The 22,844-nt window shown below is 59.0% G+C and overlaps 1 protein-coding gene across 11 annotated transcripts; it reads left to right on the forward strand.

The window, feature by feature from the left end:
• The first annotated feature begins 239 nt into the window (after positions 1 to 239).
• On the forward strand, positions 240 to 22,278 carry FGR (FGR proto-oncogene, Src family tyrosine kinase). Of its 11 annotated transcripts, none has more exons than XM_084874984.1 (13): positions 240 to 266; positions 10,080 to 10,141; positions 11,175 to 11,407; positions 11,841 to 11,943; positions 12,941 to 13,039; positions 16,440 to 16,543; positions 16,800 to 16,949; positions 17,576 to 17,731; positions 17,823 to 18,002; positions 18,760 to 18,836; positions 19,083 to 19,236; positions 20,337 to 20,468; positions 21,809 to 22,278. In XM_084874984.1, exons 3-13 carry the CDS (start codon positions 11,188 to 11,190, stop codon positions 22,015 to 22,017), a joined length of 1,584 nt encoding a protein of 527 aa, XP_084731110.1. In that variant the 5' UTR covers positions 240 to 266; positions 10,080 to 10,141; positions 11,175 to 11,187; the 3' UTR covers positions 22,018 to 22,278. The 11 variants fall into 11 exon arrangements, with proteins under 11 accessions (XP_084731110.1, XP_084731111.1, XP_084731102.1 ...); XM_084874985.1 differs by lacking the exon at positions 240 to 266 and adding an exon at positions 290 to 312; XM_084874976.1 differs by lacking the exon at positions 240 to 266 and adding an exon at positions 556 to 743.
• Positions 22,279 to 22,844: the final 566 nt, after the last annotated feature.

The following is a 22,844-nucleotide window of genomic DNA, read 5'->3' on the forward strand; positions in this document are numbered from 1 at the left end:
CTCTGTTCCTGGATAACTCACGCATTTCCATGCTCAAGAGCCTGTGACCGTGCCGACCCTGCCGGGCACCGGGGCATTGACGAGAGCCGGGCCCAGCCCTTGCCCTTGAGGAAACGTGTTCCACCCCCCACATCCTCAGAACCAGTGACACCCTAAGACGGTGCTGCGTGTTCCGGGGATGGGTGGCAGTCAGGGAGGGATGGCAAGGCTTGGGGACCATGATGCTTGTGACGGTAGCCAGAAGTCAGCTGGCGGTGAGAATGTGGGTAAGGCCTGTCCCGGTCTGATCCTCAGCTCTCCCGGCTGCAAAAGGTATTGGCAGGGGGTGGGGGTGGGGGTGACCCAGGAAAGCCCCTCTTCCCCTCCGATGCAGCGATCCTAACAGAGCAGGTGCTTCTGGAGGAGGAACCGGCCCCTCCGGAGGGGCCGTGGGGAAGGCTGTGGGGAAGGTGGGGTCTGCGGAGGGGAGCTGGGGTGCAGGGACAGGGGGAGGCGGGGAGCGGGGGCGGGCGGGCCTGGACCTGGGGGCCCCTCCCCGCCGGGCAGCGGGCTCGATGCCGGGGCGGGACTGGAGCTCTCCCCGCCGTCTGGCCGCCGCGGCTGCGATAGGAGAAGTCCGAGCGGCTTCCTCCTGCCCGAGGGCGGCGGTCCGGCCGGCGCCCGCTCCCCGCCCCCGCCCACCCGACACCCCAGGCTGCGCGCCCCACGCACCGGCCGCTCCGCCGGAGGTCTCCCGGGACCAGGTAGGCGCGTCAGTGCGGCTGGGGGGCTGCGGGGCCGCCCCCTGGGGCCCCGGAGGAAGGGGGGGCAGCTGAGAGCCAGGAGCTGAGGGCCAGGGGCCGCCCCCCAAAGGACCGAGGGAGGAAAAGAGTGAGCCTGACAGCAGGTGCGGGGCGGGAATCTGGGGGAGCGGGTCCCCGAAGCTCCGGCGGGAGGACGGAAGGAACCGTCGGGGCGGCTGGTGGAACGTGGAAGGCGCCGCGCGGGGGAGGGACCGGCGGGCCTCCGCGCCGCGCCGGGAGGACCCGAGGGGCCGGAAAGTGAGAGCTTGGGGCGGGGACCGGGGTCCGGGGGGCCCCGGGGAGGAGCTGGCGGGAGCGCATCGGGACCGTCTCTGAGGATGCAGGGCGCGGTGCATCCGGGGGCCGCTCGGTCCCCTCGCCGGCCTCGCAGGAGTCGGGGCGAAGCCGGCGGCCGAGGGGAGCGGAGGCGTCGGGAGCCGGGACCCCCCCCCCCCCGGGGGGCGGCCTGGGTGTCGGGCTCCCGGCGCGGAGGTGTGGCGCTTCCTGGGGAAGTCCCCGCCCTCGGGGCGGCTCCCGGCCCTCCCGCCCGGCGGCCTGGCCGAGGTGGCGGTCCGTCCGCTCCTCCGGGATCCGGGAATTGCCGGCCTCGGGCCGCCCCGACGGAAATCCTGCCTTTGATGGCGGGCGCGGGCGGGGCCGTCTCCATGGCGACGCGGGCGGGGGCCCGGCCAGCCCGCCCGAGGGTGCCCTCCAGCCGCGCTGCTCCCGCTTCGCTCCCGTGTTTTCCTTTCACTGAGTTGAAAGAGAGAAAAAGGAGACGGAGACGGAGACAGAGGAGGGTAGGGGGGAGATATAGAGGGAGAGAGAGAGAGAGAGAGAGAGAGAGAGAGAGAGAGAGAGAGAGAGAGATATCTATGATCTATGTGTTGCCTCTGGTACCCGCCCGGCGATTGAAACCGCAACCCGGTATGTGCCACGATCGGAATCGAACCCGCCACCTTGTGATACACGGGAAAGGGTCCAACCACCTGAGCCACAGCAACCAGGGCTCTGCCCCTGTTGGGGTCCGCAGTCCGGGGAGGACGGGGAGGCTGCGGACAGAGGAGGGAGATGATGGTGAACGGTGTTCAGGGACCCTGGTGGGTGATCCGCCGTTTCTGGGACGTGACCAGACTGGGCCTTGATTGCTGGGTGACTTTACGCTGGTTATGAGGCTTCTCTGGGCCTCGTGTTCCTCATTTGAATTAAAGGGGAAACTGTTGTGGGATCAAAATCTGGGTTCTAAATAAGACCACCAGAGGATGATGATTAATTAAAAAAGGCAGGCACGGATTTATTGAACTGGCCAGGACAGCCGTGAGAGCACCACACGCAGGTGGTCTCACACGACTGCACGCTTCAGGGGTAGGCAGTCCCTTTTAAAGGTTCAATCCACAGGAATTTTCCTTTGTTCTAAATTCTAAATCCTAAAGACTAAATTCTAAAGACTGGGGACAGCCCGCAGGGTCGGTTCCCAGTCACATCCTGCTGGACACTGGAATGTGGCCCTATCTTGCGAAAGCAGATAGTACAGAAGCAGAGCTCAGCGGTTAGACTCAGGTTATCTACAGTTTCTACCCCTGAAGCTACTGAGTCAGTGGGAATCAATCTCCTGTAGTTCCTGGTCCCAGGCACAGGAAAACTGCCTCAGCCTCCAGGTCTCCGCCTGGAAGCTGAGGTAAGTACCCAGTGTTTTAATCAGATGCAAGAGCCAGACTTAGCAGGGTTAAAATTCAAACAGCAGTTTTTACCAAAGTATGGTTGCCACTATATTTCAGAATCCACCTCTGCCCGCACCAGCCCCCACCTCCCTCCCGCCCCCTCCCAGTCGGGAGGATCAGGTGCGGAGCGGTTAAGAGTGTCCCGGAGCGGTTAAGAGTCACTGGTCACTGACCTGGGCAGCCCTCCCCTCCCCTTCTCAAAAGCATGCAGGGCGCCCAAAGCCTGGCAGGGCCTCAGGGACCAGCACGGAGCTGGCATCCAACCAGTAAGTGAATGTGTGGGATCTGTCCCCAACCCCCATCCCGGTCCTTGGCTCCTTCCGTCTGTGGCTGTGCTGGGAGAGCAGGCTCCGTGCCGCCTCCCAGACTCAGGATGGCGGTTTGGGGTCAGTGACTGACAGGGCCAGCGTGAGGGACCGAGTCCAGGGGGTCTTGTCCCTGATGGGGTGAAGGAAGTAGCCAGAGCTGAGGTCGGAGTCCCCCCTCATCCCTACCGAATCCCGATGTCTAGCCCTATTTTCTGGGCAGAGAAACCGCAGCTCAGGAAGCTGAACCAACTTGCCCCTCTGGAATGTGTTCGGGGGAGGGGGGAAGAAGGCTGGGGCCTCACGGGCTTCATGGCTGGCTCCCGATCCCCACGGTGTGTGTGTGTGTGTGTGTGTGTGTGTGTGTGTGTGTGTGAGGGTGGGCATGAGGGTGTGAGCATGTGAGTGTGTGTGTGAGCGTGTTTGTGTGTGTGTGTTTGAGTGTGTTTGTGAGTGTGTGTGTGTGTGTGAGGGTGGGCATGAGGGTGTGAGCATGTGAGTGTGTGTGTGTGTGTGTGTGTGTGTGAGGGTGGGCATGAGGGTGTGAGCATGTGAGCATGTGTGTGTGTGTGTGTGTGTGAGGGTGGGCATGAGGGTGTGAGCATGTGAGTGTGTGTGTGAGCGTGTTTGTGTGTGTGTGTTTGAGTGTGTTTGTGAGTGTGTGTGTGTGTGTGTGAGGGTGGGCATGAGGGTGTGAGCGTGTGTATGTGTGTATGTGTATGAGTGTGTTTGTGTGTGTTTGAGTGTGTGTGTGAGTGTGTGTGTGAGTGTGTGAGCGTGTGTGTGAGTGTGTGTGTGAGTGTGTGAGTGTGTTTGTGAGTGTGTGTGTGTGAGCATGGCGTGTGTGTGAGTGTGAGTGTGTGTGTGTGTGAATGTGTGAGCGTGTGTGTGTGTGAGCGTGTGTGTGTGAGCGTGTGTGTGAGTGTGTGTGTGAGTGTGTGTGTGTTGCGTGTGTGTGAGCGTGTGTGTGAGAGTGTGTGTGTGTGTGTGAGAGTGTGTGAGAGTGTGTGTGTGTGAGCATGTGTGTGTGTGAGTGTGTGTGTTTGAGAGTGTGTGTGTGAGTGTGTAAGAGTGGGTGTGTGTGTGAGCGTGTGTGTGTGAGAGAGTGTGTGTGAGAGTGTGTGTGTGTAAGTGTGTGTGTGTGAGCATGTGTGTATGTGTGTGTGTGAGCGTGAGTGTGAGCATATGTGTGTGTGAGCGTGTTTGTGTGTGTTTGAGTGTGTGTGTGTGTATGTTAGAGAGAGAGTGTGTGTGTGTGTGTGTGAGTGTGTGTGTGTGAGTGTGTATGTTAGAGAGTGTGTGTGTGTGTGTGTGAGTGTGTGTGTGTGTGAGAGTGTGTGTGTGTGTGTGAGTGTGTATGTTAGATAGTGTGTGTGTGTGTGTGTGTGTGTGAGAGTGTGTGTGTGTGAGTGTGTATGTTAGAGAGAGAGAGTGTGTGTGTGTGTGTGTGTGTGTGAGAGAGAGAGTGTGTGTGTGTGTGTGTGTGTGAGAGTGTGTGTGTGTGAGTGTGTATGTTAGAGAGAGAGAGTGTGTGTGTGTGTGTGTGTGTGTGTGAGAGAGAGTGTGTGTGTGTGTGAGTGTGTAGGGTCCCGGCTTTGAGTGAATGAGCATCAGCATGTAAGCATATGCGCGGCTATCCGGTGCTCTCTGCAGCCACCTGGGGCTGACTGGAAAGGGAAGTGGCCGACCTTGAGGGGCTGGAGGGGGCTCAGAACCAGGGCCTTTCCCGCTGGCTGGAGAGCGGGCTTCCCGCCTGGCCACACTGCGGAGTGTAGACTCAGTCCTCCGAGCCACCCAGGAACCTGGGTCCCCGAAGACCCCGCGCCAGAGGCTGGCGGGTGTGTTTTCAGCAGCAGAGAGAAACCACTTTCACCCACAAGAAGTGGAAAAGGTCAGCTGAGGCCGCAGGACCACGCGGAGGGTAAAGCCAGGGGAGCAGAGATAGGTTTAGGTTCCCCGCCCCTCGCCACCCCATCCTCCCCGGCCGTTCTCCCCACACCCGGCAGTGGCCTCAGATTGCGGTGTGTCTTCCCCGCCCCTGGCTGCTCACGGGTGGAGGATGGTTAAGGCTCAGAGAGAGCTGGGGTGAGATGGCTGGAGGTTCAGTGAGAGGGGAGATGGGGCTCAGGAAGGGCACTGGAGCAGGCGGGGTGGAGGGTACCAGTGAGGGATGCAAGCCAGGGGGTGGGGTCTTGGTGACTGGAGACAAGTGGGGTGCCGTGGGGCTGAGAGCCCGGAGCCCGGAGCCCGGAGCCCTGAGGAGAAGCCGGAACTCTTGCAGGATGGTGGTTTCCGGCTGCTGCCCAAAGGCCCAGTTCCCTTTTGGTGAAATCCCCCCCCCCCCCCCCCCCCCGCAGCTGTGCCAGCTCAGTGCCCCCCTCCCCCTGGGAACCTCTCTCTCTCATCAGCTCTGCTCCTCCTCCCTCAGCCCTGGGGGTGCTGCAGGGGCTTGACCTCACTTGATGTTCAGAAACAACCTCCAGAGGTAGCGATTTCTTTCATATATATATATATATATATATATATATATATATATATATATATATTATTGATTTTTTTTACAGAGAGGAAGGGAGAGGGAGAGATAGTTAGAAACATCGATGAAAGAGAGAGAAACATCAATCAGTTGCCTCCTGCGCACCTCCTACTTGGGGATGTGCCCGCAACCAAGGTACATGCCCTTGAGCGTAATCGAACCCGGGACCTTTCAGTCCGCAGGCCGATGCTCTATCCACTGAGCCAAACCGGTGGGGCCTGAGGTATTGATTTCTATTCCTATTTTCTAGGCCAGTGGTCAGCAAACTCTTTAGTCAACAGAGCCAAATATCAACAGTACAACGATTGAACTTCCTTTTGAGAGCCAAATTTTTTAAACTTAAACTATATAGGTAGGTACATTGTTATTAAGTTAATTAGGGGAGTCCTAAGCTGGCCTTTGCTAAAAACTCAAGGGGCCAAAGAGCCGCATGTGGCTCTCAAGCGGCAGTTTGCCGACCACGGTTCTAGGCAAAGGAACTGCTGCTCAGGAAGGTGAACTGACTTGCCCAGTGTCTCAAGGTTGTTGTCATGCCAGGTAGAATTTGCCCCTAAACTTGTCTCCAGATCCTACAGACACTGGCAGGGGCTGCGTGAGGTGGCAGGGGGACCAGGACATCCTGGGTCTGTATCAAAGCCCTGACGTGGCTTTGGGAAGCGTGGCCCTCAAGAAAGATTGTGCAGCTGAAACCGGTTTGGCTCAGTGGATACAGCGTTGGCCTGTGGACTGAAGGGTCCCGGGTTTGATTCCTGTCAAGGGCATGTACCTTGGTTGCAGGAACATCCCCAGTGGGGGGTGTGCAAGAGGCAGCTGATCGATGATTCTCTCTCATCGATGTTTCCAGCTCTCTATCCCTCTCTCTTCCTCTCTGTAAAAAATCAATAAAATATATTTTTAGAAAAAAGAAAGACTGTGTAGCTCAGGAGTAGGGGTGGTGGGGGGATGCAGGCTCCGGGCTGGGTGGCCAGCTGCCTTGTGATATGGCAGGGGGTGGCATGCTCAGCCGGCCAGGGGCTGGGAAGGAAGGATGACGTTGTCCTGCTCATTCTTTGGAGAACACGGCCACGGTTCTAGGAACAGAACTCTGGGCCTGAATTCATGGCCCTGGCTTCGAATCCCCTGTCTGGCTGCTTGACCTCGAGCAAGTCACTTCCCGGCTGCACAGGAGATGGGGCGGGGAGCGGCCTGATGAATGGTCCGGGAGCACTCCTGCTTGGAAGCCTGTGGTTCTCAGCCTCACTGAGCCACTGCGCCGGCCAGAGGCACGTTTCCTCAAGCTTCCCAAGGACCGCGCAGGAGGCACAGGTGCAGAGCCAGGTTCGGAGGGCTTAGGGCCTTCATTCCGGGTTCCGGAGTTGGGTTGGGCCACACAGAGGAAGTGCTGAAGGTCAGACCTCAGCTCTGACACCCACAACCTGATTCTGATCCAGATGGGCCTCTGGTTACCGACTCCTGTCAAGCAGATGTTCAAGAGGCATATTTGCGAACAGAATCGAGTCCCTCGCTGAAAAACGGGGCGGGGGGGAATGGGAGGATAATAAAACCCACTTCCTAGGGTCACTCAGTGAGGTCATGCATGGGGATTGCTTGGATCCACACCAGGCACTGAGTGGGTGTTCAGAAAAGGCGCATTTTCAAACGGATCGTCACTGCCTCCCAGACTTCCAGGGAGTCAGCCAGGCTGCTTTCCAAAGGCCCCTTTCCCTTTTCTGTCGCTGTCTCACTGCTTTTCATTCCTGTCTCTGTTTCTCTTTGTTTCTTCTGGCAGCGAAGTGCTGGAGCCCACGAGTACTGGCTCTGGGGAGCTGATTCTGCGAATCTCTTTCCAGCCCCGCGTTCAGGAAGTCACTTCAGTGACCTGCAATCAGCCATGGTGGGAATATTTACACCATGGAAATCAGCAAATGCTAAAATCAGGGCTTTTTTTTCCTTCTTTTTTAATTTTCCTTCCTTTAAGAGTCAGTGTACCAGCACCTCACACTGGGCTTCTCTTTGTCTCTGTCTGCATTTAGGTCTTTCTGTGTCTCCCAATCTCTGTCTCTACCTTTTCTTTTCTTTTTTTTCTTTCTCCCCATCTCCTCCTTCTGAGACAGCCATGTGAGTGTGGTCACATTCAGCGGGGGCCCACTCACTGCCTTGGGCCATGCAGGCGCCACACCCGGTGCCCCACACCCTCACCCCACATCCTCCACCCCCTCCACATACTGGTGCTCAGAGGGTCAGGCTGAGCCCCGGGCCCTGGTCCCCTTTGGGTTAGAGGGCCAAGCCCTGAGAGACGGCCATGCTGCCTTTGCCCCTGGTGTCGGATCCGCCACGGCTCTTCCTCAGCCCACGAGCCCTCTGCCTCCTTCGTGCTGACAGTTCCTGCTCCCTGCCCCATTCCAGACATGCAGAATGTGGGCTCCCCTGAGGCTGATTTAAAATCATGGTGGTAACTATGTGGGGACTCAAGAGGTTGTATACGTTTGTGTCTTTGATATATTTTTGGAAGGAAGGGGGAAGGGTAGAAAAGAGAAAGGAGTGGGGAGGGTGGGAGAGGAGAGAAATACCAGTGTGAGAGAGCCACATCAATGGGTTGCCTCCCACATGGTTGGGGTGGAGAACTTGCAACCCAGGTACATGCCCTTGACAGGGAATCGAACCCATGACCCGTTGGCCAGAGCTGTGTTTGTCTCTTTCCACATAAGGGAGTTTGTGTGGGTCTGACATCTGGAAGGGCTGTGTGTCCCTCTGATGGCTCCATGCATCTGCGCATGCCTGTAGGAATGGCTGTCATTGTCCAGGTCTGTGGCCAGGCAATAGGAAAATGTGGCTCTGATTCTGGAGCCCAATGCCAGGATAAATCAACGGTGTGAGCCTGGGCAAGTTTCTGAGCCTCTGGGCCTCAGTTGCCTTATCAGTTATAATACTCACCTCATGAGGTTGTTGAAAGAATAACATGAGGCAATATATGTAAACTGTTGAATGCAGTGGCTGGCACATAGAGCTGTGAATTCTACACATGCAATGCTTGTGGAGAGGCTGTGTGTGTGTGTGTGTGTGTGTGTGTGTGTGTGTAGGTGTAGATGGGTGAGGGTTGGAGGTATGTGTATATGGGGGTGTGGGTATGTATGTGTCCGTGAGTGTGTGTGTGTGTGTGAATCTGCACAGAGGAGCTGAGTCTCTGCAGGAGGTGCCGTGTGCAGCTGAGGTAGTGTGTGTGTGTGTGTGTGTGTGAAAATGTGTCGGGAGAGGTGTGTGACTCTGGGTATCGGCCCTGGGTGCTGTCTGAGATAACACGTGTCTTCCGGTGAAAAGGTCATCCTGTGACCTCTGTTTTCATCGTCCCCCATCTGTCCCCTCGGCGCCTGCAATCCCTGGATGCCCTCCGGCTCCATTCCCTCCCTGGCCCCACCCAGCCCTGCAGAGTCCTGAGCCTTTCAGACACCACGGTTTCTCCCCAGGGGGAGGGTCCTGGGGTGCAGACCTCTGCAATGGCCTGGTGAGCAGGGGCTATTTTAGGTTTCTCACCACAGCCCGCCTCACAGTTCCCCATGTGGGTGTCAGCCCCTCCACCTCCCCTTCCACAGGAGGACAGTTACAGTGAAGGGTGAGGGGGTGGTAGGACCGGGGTGGGGACCAGGGCACTGATGTGACAGTCATTGCCTGGGCAGCTGGACCTGGCGGATCCAGGAGGGCTTCCTGGAAGAGGTGAGTGTTGCGTGGTAGGAGGGGCAGGACCCATAAGAGGAACTGGGTTTGGGGGTTGAGAAAAGCCAAGCAGGGCCCCTCGGGCCCCCCGGGGAGATCAGTGTTTACTGTTGGCCCCACCCCGAAACTCTCCATTCCTCTCGCATCTTAGGAAACTGAGTGCTCCCCCCAGCAGTTCCTCTCTGGGTGTCGCAATGCCCGAGTTTCTGTGGGGCGTGGGGAGCCTTGCTCAATGGCCTGCTAGCCTCTTGCTGGGGGACAGTTACCAGGAAAGGCTGGGCAGCTGGTGGGCTCCCCGGGGGACCGTGGCCTGGCTTCTGACGCGGTACTTCCTCGGTGGGGGAGGGGGCTGGGAGCCGGCTCTGAGGTAGGTGTCCACCTTTGCTCTGCCACCACTGTGGCCTGTAGCCGCTGCGGGGGCACCCGCCTGGGCTGTGAGGAGAGGCAGCTTCCAGGGAAGGAGACGGTTTTTAGGAGACAGTGAGGCAGCAGAGAAGGAGCTGAGCTGACTTGATATAAATCCAATTAGAGGAATGGATCTAACACTACAATATGAGTGTCCAAGTATCTGAGTCTGTTTACTTGAGAGGCAGCGTGTGTGTGTGTGTGTGTGTGTGTGTGTGTGTGTAAGAGTTAGCTTGAGTTGGTGTGTTGCAAGTGCATGCTCTGAGTGTGTGTGTGTGTGTGTGAGTGTTGCTGGTGTGTGTGTGTGTGTTGCTGGTGTGTGTGTGTGTGTGTGTGTGTGTGTGTGTGTTGCTGGTGTGTGTGTGTGTGAGTGTTGCTGGTGTGTGTGTGTGTGTGTGTGTGACTGTGAGGTGGTATGTTGGTGTATCAGTGGATCTGAGTGTGAGAGTCAGTGTGGGTGGTGTGTCTGTGTGAGGGTGAATGTGTGGGTGTGCCAGGGGCAGCGGGAAGGAAAATGAAGGCGGAGGTCATGCGGGGGCAGAGCCAGGCCTTCTGGCTTCCTGCAGAGGCAGGAGCGAGCAGCTGGCTGGCAGGAACATTGGCAGAACCTTCATCTTCCACGTCCTTCTGTCTCCCTCAGGTCTCTGGCCCCTCCCAAGGACCATGCTGCAGCCCCACTGACGAGGAGTAGGGGCCTGAGGGGTGAGTGCGGAGGGAGGGGACTGACGACTCCGCATACTCAGGAGCCTTTCCCCAAGACTCATCCGCTTCGAGGGCTGGGAACTCGGGCAGGTTGGCCTTCCTGGGCCCCACAACTCCTCACAGACCCCTCCTCCTACAAGGGCCCTGTTGCTAGGTAACAGATGGGGGAGCCAGAATGAGGCAGCTTGAGAAGCCAGAGGCTGGACCTGAGACAGGAAATGGCCTTGATCCCCTCTGCAGGGAATCTCCAGGTGCAGGCACACAGCCCTCACACACACACACACTCACTCACAAGCACATATCCATGCTTAACATGCACACACACAGAGACACACACACATGCACACACCTACTTCCACAGAGCCGCACACACAGACAAGCACATATACTCCCACACAGGGCTGTGCACACGGTAACGACACAGAGGCACCTACTCACACAGACCTGCATGCACAGGAACACACACACACACACACACACAGGCACACACTCACGCAAGAAACACATACATATGTGCACACTCACAAAACACGAGCACACACAGCCATACATACACGGAGAGGTACATGCACTTACATCCACAGACGTTCACAAAAGGCTGCGTACACAGATGCAAACCTGCAAACACACTCACAAATACTTCGAGGCACAGAGGACACACGCAAGCGCTCTGAGGGAGTCACAGAAACACGAAATACTGAAGCAATAGGAGGCGAAAATATATAAATAAGCACAGCAACATTTGGAAGCAGAAAAGTAGCCCCACTGAGAATACACATTCTCTCCGCAAACACACGAAGGCAGCTGGTCGTTAGATCCAGGGGCAGCCCTGCCCACCTCCATCCCTCACGACGGGGGAGCCCCTACTCCAGACCCGAGAGGGAAAGCTGCATGCTTGTGACAGAGTCTTCGGCGAGGCGGCTGGACCTGGTGGTGTGCACGTGTGTGTGTACGTGAACACACGCACACGTGCGTAGGTGCATTGGTGGCCTCACTGCAGGGGCCCCTGAGTGAGGCATGCCCCGTTTTTTAGCAGGGCACCTGGAATGGGCTGTGTGTTTTGCAAGGAGGTGGAGCCAGGGCCCAAGGGGGACGTTGGCCTGGAAGGGGACTTCAGGAGCTGCGGGGCTTCGGACCGCTATGGCCCGGACCCTACTCAGGCCCGGCCTATGTCTTCCTTGGGCCACATCCCCAACTACAACAACTTCTCCCAGCAGCCCACCAGCCCCGCCTTCCTGGATGGGGGCACCATCAGGGCCATCACAGGTGAGCTCAGGAGCCGGAGGCGAGCAGGTGTGGACGTGGCCTTGGGAGCCTCCAGTCTGGCACGGGAAACGCAGCCCGGCTTTCGACGTGCACGCTAAGGAAACACGTGCAGCTCTACCCTCAGGGACCCCCGTCTGAGGGGGAAACATAGCTCTGTCCCAGTCTGAGAGAGGGACCCCTGCCACCCTGCAAAAGGGAAATCTTGGAGGGGAGGGGGAGGAATTGGTGATCGCCTGGCGACTTCCCAGGTTGGGAGGGATGGGCTTGAAGGTGTGTGTGCTGAACCCAAGAGGGGAAGCCTGAACTGGGAATCCATGGGGCTCCAGAGGCCTCTGGGAAGCAGGCACAACGGTGGGGATCAGGACTCTAGGGGTGCAGCTTCTTGGTGCCCCCATCCTGTGCCCTGCCCTTCTGAGTAGCCCTGCCTCTCCAGGGCCCGGGGTGACCCTGTTCATTGCTCTGTACGACTACGAGGCCCGGACGGAAGATGACCTCACCTTCACCAAGGGCGAGAAGTTCCACATCCTGAACAACACGTAAGTGACCGGGCCGCTCAGCGCAGGGCACGGCCTGGGCTGGGAGCAGGACCCACAGAGGGACTCTGCCTGCTCCTGTCCTCAGAAATCTCCAGCTTCGCTGGAGACACAGACGCATGGCAGTAACAGCCCTGGGTGATTGCTGCTATGCGAGGGGACCATGAGGAACATGGGCACAGAAAGAATACCAAACACTGTCTCCAGGGTGGTGGTGGGCAGAGCAGGCATCCTGGAGGAGGAGATTTCTAAGTTGAGACTAGAGAAATGAATAGACCTTCAAGGGAGAGGTGAGAAAAGAAGAGAGAGAATGAGAATAAACAATGACTTCTGGAAACTACCAAGTGGTTTGGCGTAGGTCTGTGGTCAGCAAACAGCGGCTCTTGAGCCACAGGAGGCTCTTGGGCCCCTTGAGGGTGGCTCTTCCACAAAATACCTCGGCCTGGGCGAGTCTATTTTGAAGAAGTGGCGTTAGAAGAAGTTTAAGTTTTAAAAAATGTGGCTCTCAAAAGAAATTTCAATCGCTGTGCTGTTGATATTTGGCTCTGTGGGCTAGTGAGTTTGCCGACCACTGGCCCAGGGGGATCATAGAGTCTGAGGTGCTGAACAGAGAGCAGGGGCTGGAGGGGTGGGTGGGAGCATATCTCCAAGGCTTCAAACGCCCCGTGGAGGAGTCTGCACTTTATCCAGAAGGAAATGTGTGGCCACTGGGGGTGGACTCAGCGGGGAAGTGACCTAGTTAGCTGTCCCATGGCCTACCCAAGCCCCAGCCGGCGCTGGAGCCGGAGGAGAGAGTCAGAAGGCCCAGATGTGCCCAAACACTTTCCTCCCTCAGGGAACAGCCTCCTGGGACAGCTGTCGTGGCTGGGGGCAGAACAGACAAAAGCCCGGGGTGGGGGGAGTCCAAGGTCAGGGGTTGGCAGGTCCAGTCTCCTCCTGAGCCTTTGTGGCCCTGCCTGGCCCCAGGTTGCCGCTGACACCCCCTTTTCTGTGCCTGCAGTGAAGGCGACTGGTGGGAGGCTCGGTCCCTCAGCTCTGGACAAACCGGCTACATCCCCAGCAACTATGTGGCCCCCGTGGACTCCATCCAGGCTGAAGAGTGAGTAGGGGTTGAGAGGAGATCAGAATAGTATTCTGGAGGTCAAACTCTAGGTCATCTCTTGGGCAAGCCACAGCTACACACGATCTCCTTATCTATAATTCTGTAAGGTCACTGTGAGAATAAAAGATAATAATTATGATAATAACAGATGATACTTATGTAGCATGTACTATGTTCTGGGCACTATTCAAAGTGTTTTCTGTGTATTAATGGAGTTAGGAATTAATATTATTCTGTTTTACAAACGAGGAAACTAAGGCACAGAGAAGTTAAATATCCTGCCCAAGCCCTAGCCTGTTTGGCTCAGTGAAAAGAGCATCGGCCTGGGGACCAAAGGGTCCCAAGTTCGATTCCAGTCAGGGGCACGTATCTCAGTTGCAGGCTCCTCTTAGGCCCTGGTGAGGGCACGTGCAGGGGGCACCCAATCGATGTGTTTCTCTCCCATCAATATTTCTCTCTCTCTCTCTTTCCCTCTCTCTTCCACTCTCCCTAAAAACCAATGGAAAAACATCCTCAGGTGAGGATTAACAACAACAACAACAACATATCCTGCCCTAAGTTCACATAGCTGGTACGTAGGTGGAGCTGGTCTTTGAACCCAGATCGTCTGGCTGCGTTTGCTGAGCATTTCTAAGTCTTGGCTCTCAGTGATGACAACAGTGCATGGGCTTTAAAAAAAAATTGCAAACTGCTAAACAAATGCTTAGAATTAATTCTATTAAGGAGGCAGGGAGTCATTCACAGAATACCTTTATATACTTGAGATACTGTTATAGGTGCCTACCTGATTGCTTCTCACACTGTTAACATTACTATCATCTCCATTTCACAAGTGAGGAAACTGAGGCTCATACTTAAATCTGCACGCACATATGAAAAGGACAGATTAGAGAGACAGCAGAGGGAGAGGCAGCAGGACTTGGGGGCTGATTTGCCACTGGGACGTGGAGAGTGAGAGGAGTCAAGGGTGGCCCAGGCTTCTTGAGACATTGGGTGGGCGATGGTGCCATTTGCTGAAAGGGGAACGTAGGAGCGGGCCGGTGTCTAGGGTGGACTTGGGTTAAGTTTCAAGGCTGGGAACACCCAGTGGAGGAGACCGCCAATGTGGATTGGTTGTACTTTGCATGAGAGGTGTCGAGCCCATGCCAAGCCAAGCCCCAACTTGGCCCAGAGCAAGGGGCATCTTCTAGTTGGCACTAGGCTCTTCCTTTGTTTGCTGTGGCTCTTGGCACTCCTGGGGCTGGGGTGGAACTTTGGGAATCTTCAGAGTGAAGATGATAATTAAAGCTGAAGGAAGAGGGACGGGGAAGGAGCCGCTGGAAAACCAGGCCAGGCCACGTCAGAGCAGCCAGAGCGTGGAGGAGAGGTTTCGGGAAACAAGAGAAATGAGTACCAGAGGCTTCCACTGGGTTTGGCAATGGGGGTGACCTTTGTGAGACATCTCTGTGTGAAGTGGGGCAGAGGCCAGACTGCAGAGCTGGGAGTAGGAAGTGAGGAAGTGGAGCCCCAAGTGTGAAGTGCCTTTTCAAGAGAAGAGAAGGTGAGAAGTGGAGCAGAATGTTGATGGCAAGATAGGGCTTAGCCCGGCCCGCATGGCATCCGTCTACGAACCAGGAGGTCATGGTTCGATTCCCCATCAGGGCATGTGCCTGGGTTGTGGGCTTGTTCCCCAGTGGAGACATGTGGGAGGTAGCCGATCAATGATTCTCTCTCATCACTGATGTTCCTCCCTCTCTCTCTCTCTCTCTCTCTCTTCTCTTCTTCCCCCCCCCCCCCCCGCCACCCCCTTCCTGAGCTCAATAAGAATAACAAAACAAAGATAGGGCTTAGAACAGTTTCCTCTGGGGAAGGAAGAAATGTAGGCATATGTAGAGGTTGGCGGGAAAGAGGGGTTCTGAGCAGAGGGGCGTGGACAGGGTCCAGAGCTCAAGCGGAGTGAGGACTTGGTCTGTGAAGGTGGTAGGAGGCGTGGAGAAGAGGAGGGGTGATGACGCAGAAGATGAGCAGTTCATGGGGTTCATGCCTGCGTCCACAGCTCGGGGGCAGAGGCCCTCCGTGCAGGGTCGCTGCGAAGACAGCGTGGTGGTTAAGAGTGCAGGCCCCAGAGCGGACGGCTCGGGTTCCTATTCTGGAAACACAGCTTTTAGAGCCTGTGGCTTTGGTCAGGTTGCTTAGCCACAAGGTATCTCAGTTTCCACATCTGTCTAATGGGAGTTAATAATAGCACTTCGTTCACGACCTTGTTATAAGAATTAAATGAATGCATGTATGTATGAAAGCAGAGCCTGACACAAAATAAGCGCTGTTGTTCTTACATTAATTATTAAGGAATAGCTAATGTCATGGGTATGGGTGGGGGCGGGGCTCTCAAAAAACTTGGAAATGTGTCTGGTCTACACAGTCCTTCTACAGTTCTTCCTTCTCCTTCCTGCCTACCCTCCTGGACATTTCCTTGGCCAATGGCTTCCCCCGATCCCCAAAATGTGCCCAGAACCCAGGTGTGGGATGACAATTTTAGAGTTCCCAGAGTCTGCCATCTGCCTTGATTTGAAAACGATGCTCCTTTTAATTGAGCCCAAGATGGTCACGGGCCAATTTTGTGACCGAATAACATCTTATTCTTCCATGGCACCTGTGGTCATTTCATCTCCCCAGTATACCTTCACAGTTGGTTTGAAGCTACAATTCAGTCCCCGAAGAATATCCAAGAGAGAGCAGCCATGCTCGAGGTCTAACGTTGAAGTTGAGACTTAGAACAATATTCAAATGTAAGCGAGTGGAGGAAAAGTGGCCGAAGACCCAGGCAGGAGCAGTCAGAAAGAGGGGAAGGGAAGCAGGAAAGAGTGTCGTTCTGGAAGCCAGAGGAGGAAGGGGATTTCCGGTGGGTGTGGGTGGGTGTGGGGTGGGTGTGGAGAGAGGGAGCTGAGAGGTTGCCGGGGTGGTGTGAAAAGAACGAGGGTGGGCTGCAAAAGGTTTCACATACAGCTCATTGCAGGCCTCACGGGAGGTCACGGCGCCTCTCCCAGCCTCAAGTTCCTCACCTGTAAAATGAACTTCTAGAGGAGCGGTAATGAGATGGGCTAATGGGCTGGTGGCACCCTGATGAGGCCGCTGGTGACTGGGGTTCTAGCAATTTTAATTCTAGAGAAGCCCAGAGAGTGGAGAGGAGAAGCCCAGCCGTTAGTGGGCACCTTGGAAGGCTTGGCACACAGTAGGTGCCCACTAATGGCTGGGCTTTTCTGTGACCCCCTTGCCCAGGTGGTGAAGCAGGTGGGTGAGCCCCTCTCAGGGATGGGATGAGGACACTGCAGCTTGGCTTGTGAGGTGGCTTTTCCCAGGAGGCTGACTGAGGGTTGAACTAGGTGTGTAGCTGACTCTTGCCGGCCCTTCCCTACAGGTGGTACTTTGGAAAGATGGGAAGGAAGGATTCTGAGAGGCAGCTGCTCTCCGCTGGCAACCCCCGGGGAGCCTTTCTCATTCGGGAGAGTGAGACAACCAAAGGTGGGGGCTGTGAAATGGCTGGCCCTGATCAGGACAGCCTAGCCACCAGGGTGGGGCTAGGAGCGTTGGTGGGGCTAAAAGCAAGGGGGTGGGGTAGGAGGGTGGGTGGGGCTAGGAGGAGGGGGGGCTTGGGTCGGGGCCAAGACTGGGACTGGGTTCAAGGGGTGTATGGCCTTCCAACTCCAGCGTCCCCAGGCTTGTGGGCCTCTTCCTGCTTCCAGACTGGGGCAGGCCAGAAGGTGATCCTTCCCAACAGGTGCCTTCTCTCTGTCCATCCGGGACTGGGACCAGGCCAGAGGCGATCATGTGAAGCATTACAAGATCCGCAAGCTGGACACCGGTGGCTACTACATCACGGCGAGGGCCCAGTTTGAGTCGGTGCAGGAGCTGGTGCAGCACTACATGGGTGAGGCGGGCCCATGGGGCTGCCCGGGCTGCAGACCCTGCCCCAAGCCACGAGGCCGAGGCCCAGAGGAGGGTCTCCAGAGCGGGCGTGGCAGGCCAGGACTAGAACCCAATCCAGGCTCTCACCCAGCAGGCTGCTCTGTGGGATTCCAGAGGAAACAGGCTGAGGCCGCTCATACCAGAGCGAGGGAGTGCCCAGGGTCTGAGCCGGGGAGGAGGCAGAATAGCACTGACTTGGAGGATGCCTGCAGGGCGAAGGGGAAGGGGGCATGATGCTCAGGTTTCTGCTTTGGTTGATTAGGGAGGGGACGAGGGCCACGTCCACATCTTTGCGTGGAATTGTCCACTCCATTTCCACCGGCAGAATCCCACCTTCCTCTCGGAGCCCAGCTGGAGGCCACCTGCCAGGGGTACCCTGATCCTTGCAGGGGTCACCTCACCCTCTTGGTGCCGCCTCCTTCTCTGGGCACCAACATGTCCACCGGCTCAGTGGGCCGCGTTGCCTTCTGCCCTGGCCTGGGACCTCACCTGTGGCCTAGCTCCTTCTAACTGGTCTGGGGGACTGAGCTGGGCTGAGGACTGAGGGCCGTTCTAGCCCTTCGGTGACCTCCGACCCCCGCTCCCCAGAGGTGAACGACGGGCTGTGCCACCTGCTCACCGCGGCCTGCACGACCATGCGGCCGCAGACGCTGGGCCTGGCCAAGGACGCCTGGGAGATCAGCCGCAGCTCCATCTCGCTGGAGCGCCGGCTGGGCACCGGCTGCTTCGGGGACGTGTGGCTGGGTACGGGGTCCGGGGTCCCCGGGGGTCCGGGGCCGGGCGAGGGCGGGCGGGGAGCCGGCCTGACGGTCCTGACGAGCCCCGGTGCCCGCAGGCACGTGGAACGGCAGCACGAAGGTGGCGGTGAAGACGCTGAAGCCGGGCACCATGTCCCCCAAGGCCTTCCTGGAGGAGGCGCAGGTCATGAAGCTGCTGCGGCACGACAAGCTGGTGCAGCTGTACGCCGTGGTGTCCGAGGAGCCCATCTACATCGTGACCGAGTTCATGTGCAACGGTGAGCGCGGTCCGGGCGGGGCCGGGCGGGGCCGGGCGGGGTTTGGGGTGAAGTTAAGGTGAGTGTCTGGGAGGGGGACTTGGGTAGCGATCTGGGATGGGAGGATGGACCAGGTGGAGAGTCCCAGAGCAAGCACTGAGAAGTGAAGCCACGTGACTGCTGGGGTGGGGGTGGGGCCAGTAAGATAGGTGGGGGCTGGGAGTGTGGGCGGGGCCAGGCTGGACCAAGTGGGGGCGGGACTGGGGGCAGGGCCAGGCCAGACCAGGTGGGGTCTGGGAGTGGGGGCGGGGCCAGATAGACAGGTGGGGGCTGGGGGCGGGGCCAGGCCAGACCAGGTGGGGTCTGGGAGTGGGGACGGGGCCAGGCTGGACCAGGTGGGGTTGGGAGTGGGGCCGGGGCCTCTGGCGAGAGGGGTGGTCAGCTGGTGGTTGGGTTTGGGGCCAGGGAAGGCGGGATCGCGATGAGGTAGGGTCTGGGACGGAGTCTGAGAGTGGTATGTCTAGGGGTGACGTAGGAAGAGAAGAGAGATGTGGGCAGAGTCAAGCTATCTGTGGAGGGGATCCGGTGAGATGTGTGAAGGGTTGAGGGGCCTGGAGGGATCTTGAATGGGGGCCGGTCTACACGAGTGGGCTGGGAGGAGGGGATGGAGCTGTAGGTTAGGAGATGAGTTCTGGACAGGGGTGGGGCCGAGGGAGAAAGGCTGGCCTGGAGCAGGCGGTAGGGTCTTGCTGCTGATTTTCTGCGTTCCTCTCCCCAGGTAGCTTGCTGGAGTTCCTCAAGGACCGAGAGGGCCATGATTTGACGCTGCCCCAGTTGGTGGACATGGCAGCCCAGGTAAACTGGGACAGCAGCCTTCATTCCCAGAGCCCCCTCCTACTAACCTTCCACAGATCCTGTGCCCATAAGCCCTGTGCCCTTAAACACAGCCTCCCCTGGACTTGCAGCCCCACCCACCACATCAGCTGTGCCAACTGAGGCAGAGTGCCGGCTGCCCCCGAGCCAGTGCCTTGCGAAGTTGGTTTTCCTGATGATCCGTCACACGGCCGTGGTGTTCCCATCTCTCCACCCCTCGGCCCCCAGGTGGCGGAGGGCATGGCCTACATGGAGCGCATGAACTACATCCACCGGGACCTGCGGGCGGCGAACATCCTCGTCGGGGAGCGGCTGGTGTGCAAGATCGCTGACTTCGGGCTGGCCCGGCTCATCGAGGATGACGAGTACAACCCCCAGCAAGGTGCCTGCCTCACCCCCCTCAGGGCCTCGCATACTCCGGAACCCTTCCCCTGCCCAGCCCAATGAAGTGTAAGAGGTAACTGCGTTCAAATCCAAGCTCTTCCACTTACCAGCCACGTGGCCTTGGGCCAGCCACCTAAGCTCTGGGGGCTGTGTTTTCTCATCTGTAAAACGAAAATATTCAGATAATAGTAAGTCAACAACGATTCATCAAGGACCTACTATGTGTCAAGTACTGCCAGAATTCTCAAGTGAGAGACACTAAGCATCATAGCATGAGCTCTGTAGCCAGAACGCCTGGGTTTGAGTCCTAACCGCCTGTGAACTGTGTGGTCTGTCCCCTTTGCCTTATCTGTGCAACATGGACAATAGCGTGTAGCTCCAGGGGTTTCTGTGGGGCTTAAATGGGTTCATGCATGTAAGTCACTTAAGACAGCACCTGGCATACAGGGAAGGCTGTACTGCAGGTCCTCGAACAATGTCCATTTGTTCACACCGTTTCTTATAACACGGATGCGAAAACATGCATTCCCAGGCTTAGGCCACTGTCTGTGTGGTTTGCACCTTCTCCCCATGTCTTCGTGGGTCTTCTCCTGGTCCTCTGGCTCCCTCTCTTCCCAAAGCTGTGCATGTGAGGGGAATGGGCGTGTCTGCTTCGCCTCTGCCTGCGTGAGCGTGCGTGTGAGTGCAGCCTGCAACGGAAGGGCATCCTCTTCCAGGCGGGGTCCCTATTTGTGCCCTGAGCTGCCTCCTGCACGCCCCTTACTGGGCATCGAGCCCACAACCTGGGCATGTGCCCTTGACCAGAATCTACCCTGAGCTGCCTCCTGCACGCCCCTTACTGGGCATCGAGCCCGCAACCTGGGCATATGCCCTTGACCAGAATCTACCCTGAGCTGCCTCCTGCACGCCCCTTACTGGGGATCGAGCCCACAACCTGGGCATGTGCCCTTGACCAGAACCAAACCCGGGACCCTTCAGTCCACAGTCTGACACTCTATCTGCTGAGCCAAACCGGCTAGGGCGAGACACCATTCTTTCCATCCAGCTGTTCCCAGGGGTCCCCCTCACTAATGGCCCCTTCTCCTCCAACCTCTCCAGGCGCCAAGTTTCCCATCAAGTGGACAGCCCCGGAGGCGGCCCTGTACGGCAGATTCACCATCAAGTCAGACGTGTGGTCCTTCGGAATCCTGCTCACTGAGCTCATCAGCAAGGGCCGCGTGCCTTACCCAGGTCCCTGGGGACGGGCGGTGGGACGGGCGGTGGGACGGGCGGTGGGACGGGCGGTGGGGACGGGGCGGTGGGACGGGCGGTGGGACGGGGCGGTGGGACGGGCGGTGGGACGGGCGGGGGGACGGGCGGGGGGACGGGCGGGGGGACGGGCGGTGGGACGGGGCGGTGGGGACGGGGCGGTGGGACGGGTGGGGGGACGGGCGGGGGGACGGGCGGTGGGACGGGCGGGGGGACGGGCGGTGGGACGGGCGGGGGGACGGGGCGGTGGGACGGGCGGTGGGACGGGCGGTGGGGACGGGCGGTGGGGATGGGGCGGTGGGACGGGCGGTGGGACGGGCGGTGGGACGGGCGGTGGGACGGGCGGTGGGACGGGGCGGTGGGGACGGGCGGTGGGGATGGGGCGGTGGGACGGGCGGTGGGACGGGCGGTGGGACGGGCGGTGGGACGGGCGGTGGGACGGGCGGTGGGGACGGGCGGTGGGACGGGCGGTGGGACGGGCGGTGGGACGGGCGGTGGGGACGGGCGGTGGGACGGGCGGTGGGACGGGCGGTGGGGATGGGGCGGTGGGACGGGCGGTGGGACGGGCGGTGGGACGGGCGGTGGGGACGGGCGGTGGGACGGGCGGTGGGGACGGGCGGTGGGACGGGCGGTGGGACGGGCGGTGGGACGGGCGGGGGGACGGGGCGGTGGGACGGGCGGTGGGACGGGCGGTGGGACGGGCGGTGGGGACGGGCGGTGGGACGGGCGGTGGGACGGGCGGTGGGGACGGGCGGTGGGACGGGCGGTGGGACGGGCGGTGGGACGGGCGGGGGGATGGGGCGGTGGGACGGGCGGTGGGGACGGGCGGGGGGACGGGCGGTGGGATGGGGCGGGGGGACGGGGCGGTGGGACGGGCGGGGGGACGGGGCGGTGGGACGGGCGGTGGGACGGGCGGTGGGACGGGCGGGGGGACGGGCGGTGGGACGGGCGGTGGGACGGGCGGTGGGACGGGCGGTGGGGATGGGGCGGTGGGACGGGCGGTGGGACGGGCGGTGGGACGGGCGGTGGGACGGGCGGTGGGATGGGGCGGTGGGACGGGCGGTGGGGACGGGCGGTGGGACGGGCGGTGGGACGGGCGGTGGGACGGGCGGGGGGACGGGGCGGTGGGACGGGCGGTGGGACGGGCGGTGGGACGGGCGGTGGGACGGGCGGGGGGACGGGCGGGGGGACGGGCGGTGGGACGGGGCGGTGGGGACGGGCGTTGGGGACGGGGAGGTGGGGACGGGGTCGCGGGGAAGGATCTCCTCCTGCTGCCGCTCTGGGGGAGACGGGGCCCCTGGCTGATGGAGCCCCCCCTCTAGGCATGAACAACCGGGAAGTGCTGGATCAGGTGGAGCATGGCTACCACATGACGTGCCCCCCGGGCTGCCCGGTGTCCCTGTACGAGATCATGCTGCAGACCTGGCGCCTGGACCCAGAGGAGAGGCCTACCTTCGAGTACCTGCAGTCCTTCCTGGAGGACTACTTCACCTCCACAGAGCCCCAGTACCAGCCCGGGGACCAGACATAGCCGGTGTGGGCGTCTGCCGCCTCTGGGGGTGCCCGCCAGCCCTTCTCAAGCCCCAGGGATTCGGTCCCAAAGCCCCCAGGCTTAGAGTCCCAGCCTGTCAGAGCAAACAGGCTGCTCTGACACCATGGAGGACAATCTACCCATTTTAAAGACAGACAAACCGAGGCTCAGAGATTATCCTTTACCCCGTGTGGCCCAGGCACTCTGTCTCCCTCCAATTTAGGACCCTCTATGCCTCTAGTCTCCTTACGCCCCCCCCCCCCCAAAAGGAAATGCGCAGACCTTGTCCAGTTATTTATAAAACTATATCCTTCCCCTTGCCTCCCATCCCTGCATTCCTGCCCTGCCATCCCACCCTGGCCCAGGACCCCAGAATTCAACTCCGTCCTATCAATCTCCCGTGTCTGTAAGCTACCAAGAGAGGGAAACCCTTTGCCGGATCCCTTTCCGGTTGGATGTACCCTGTAGTCCAGGACTGGGTCCAAGGCCCAGATTGAGGGAGAGGATTGCTGAGGGCTTACACGCGCCCCCCCCCCCCCCCCCGCGTCATGTGTGTGTGTGGATTTTGTAAATAAGAAAAATGACAATGTGAATCTGTGCGCTAAGAAGACCCCTTCCTTTGGGAGGGAGGATGGTCGGTGGGAGGTGAGTGGGGCTGCTTTGGCTGCTGGGAAGAGGGAGTACCCGTAGTCCTGATCAGCACAGGGTGCACCGAGGGGTGTTTTAGGACACCCAACAGTCCTGATGCTCGTCCCCGTTGAGTCTAGGACACGTTGAGAGAGTGATACAGAAGACAGGCAGCGAGAGATCAAAATGTCAACTTCATT

The sequence above is a fragment of the Pipistrellus hanaki genome, assembly GCF_964339955.1.
Source record: "Pipistrellus hanaki genome assembly, chromosome: 2".
Classification (NCBI taxonomy): Eukaryota; Metazoa; Chordata; class Mammalia; order Chiroptera; family Vespertilionidae; genus Pipistrellus; species Pipistrellus hanaki.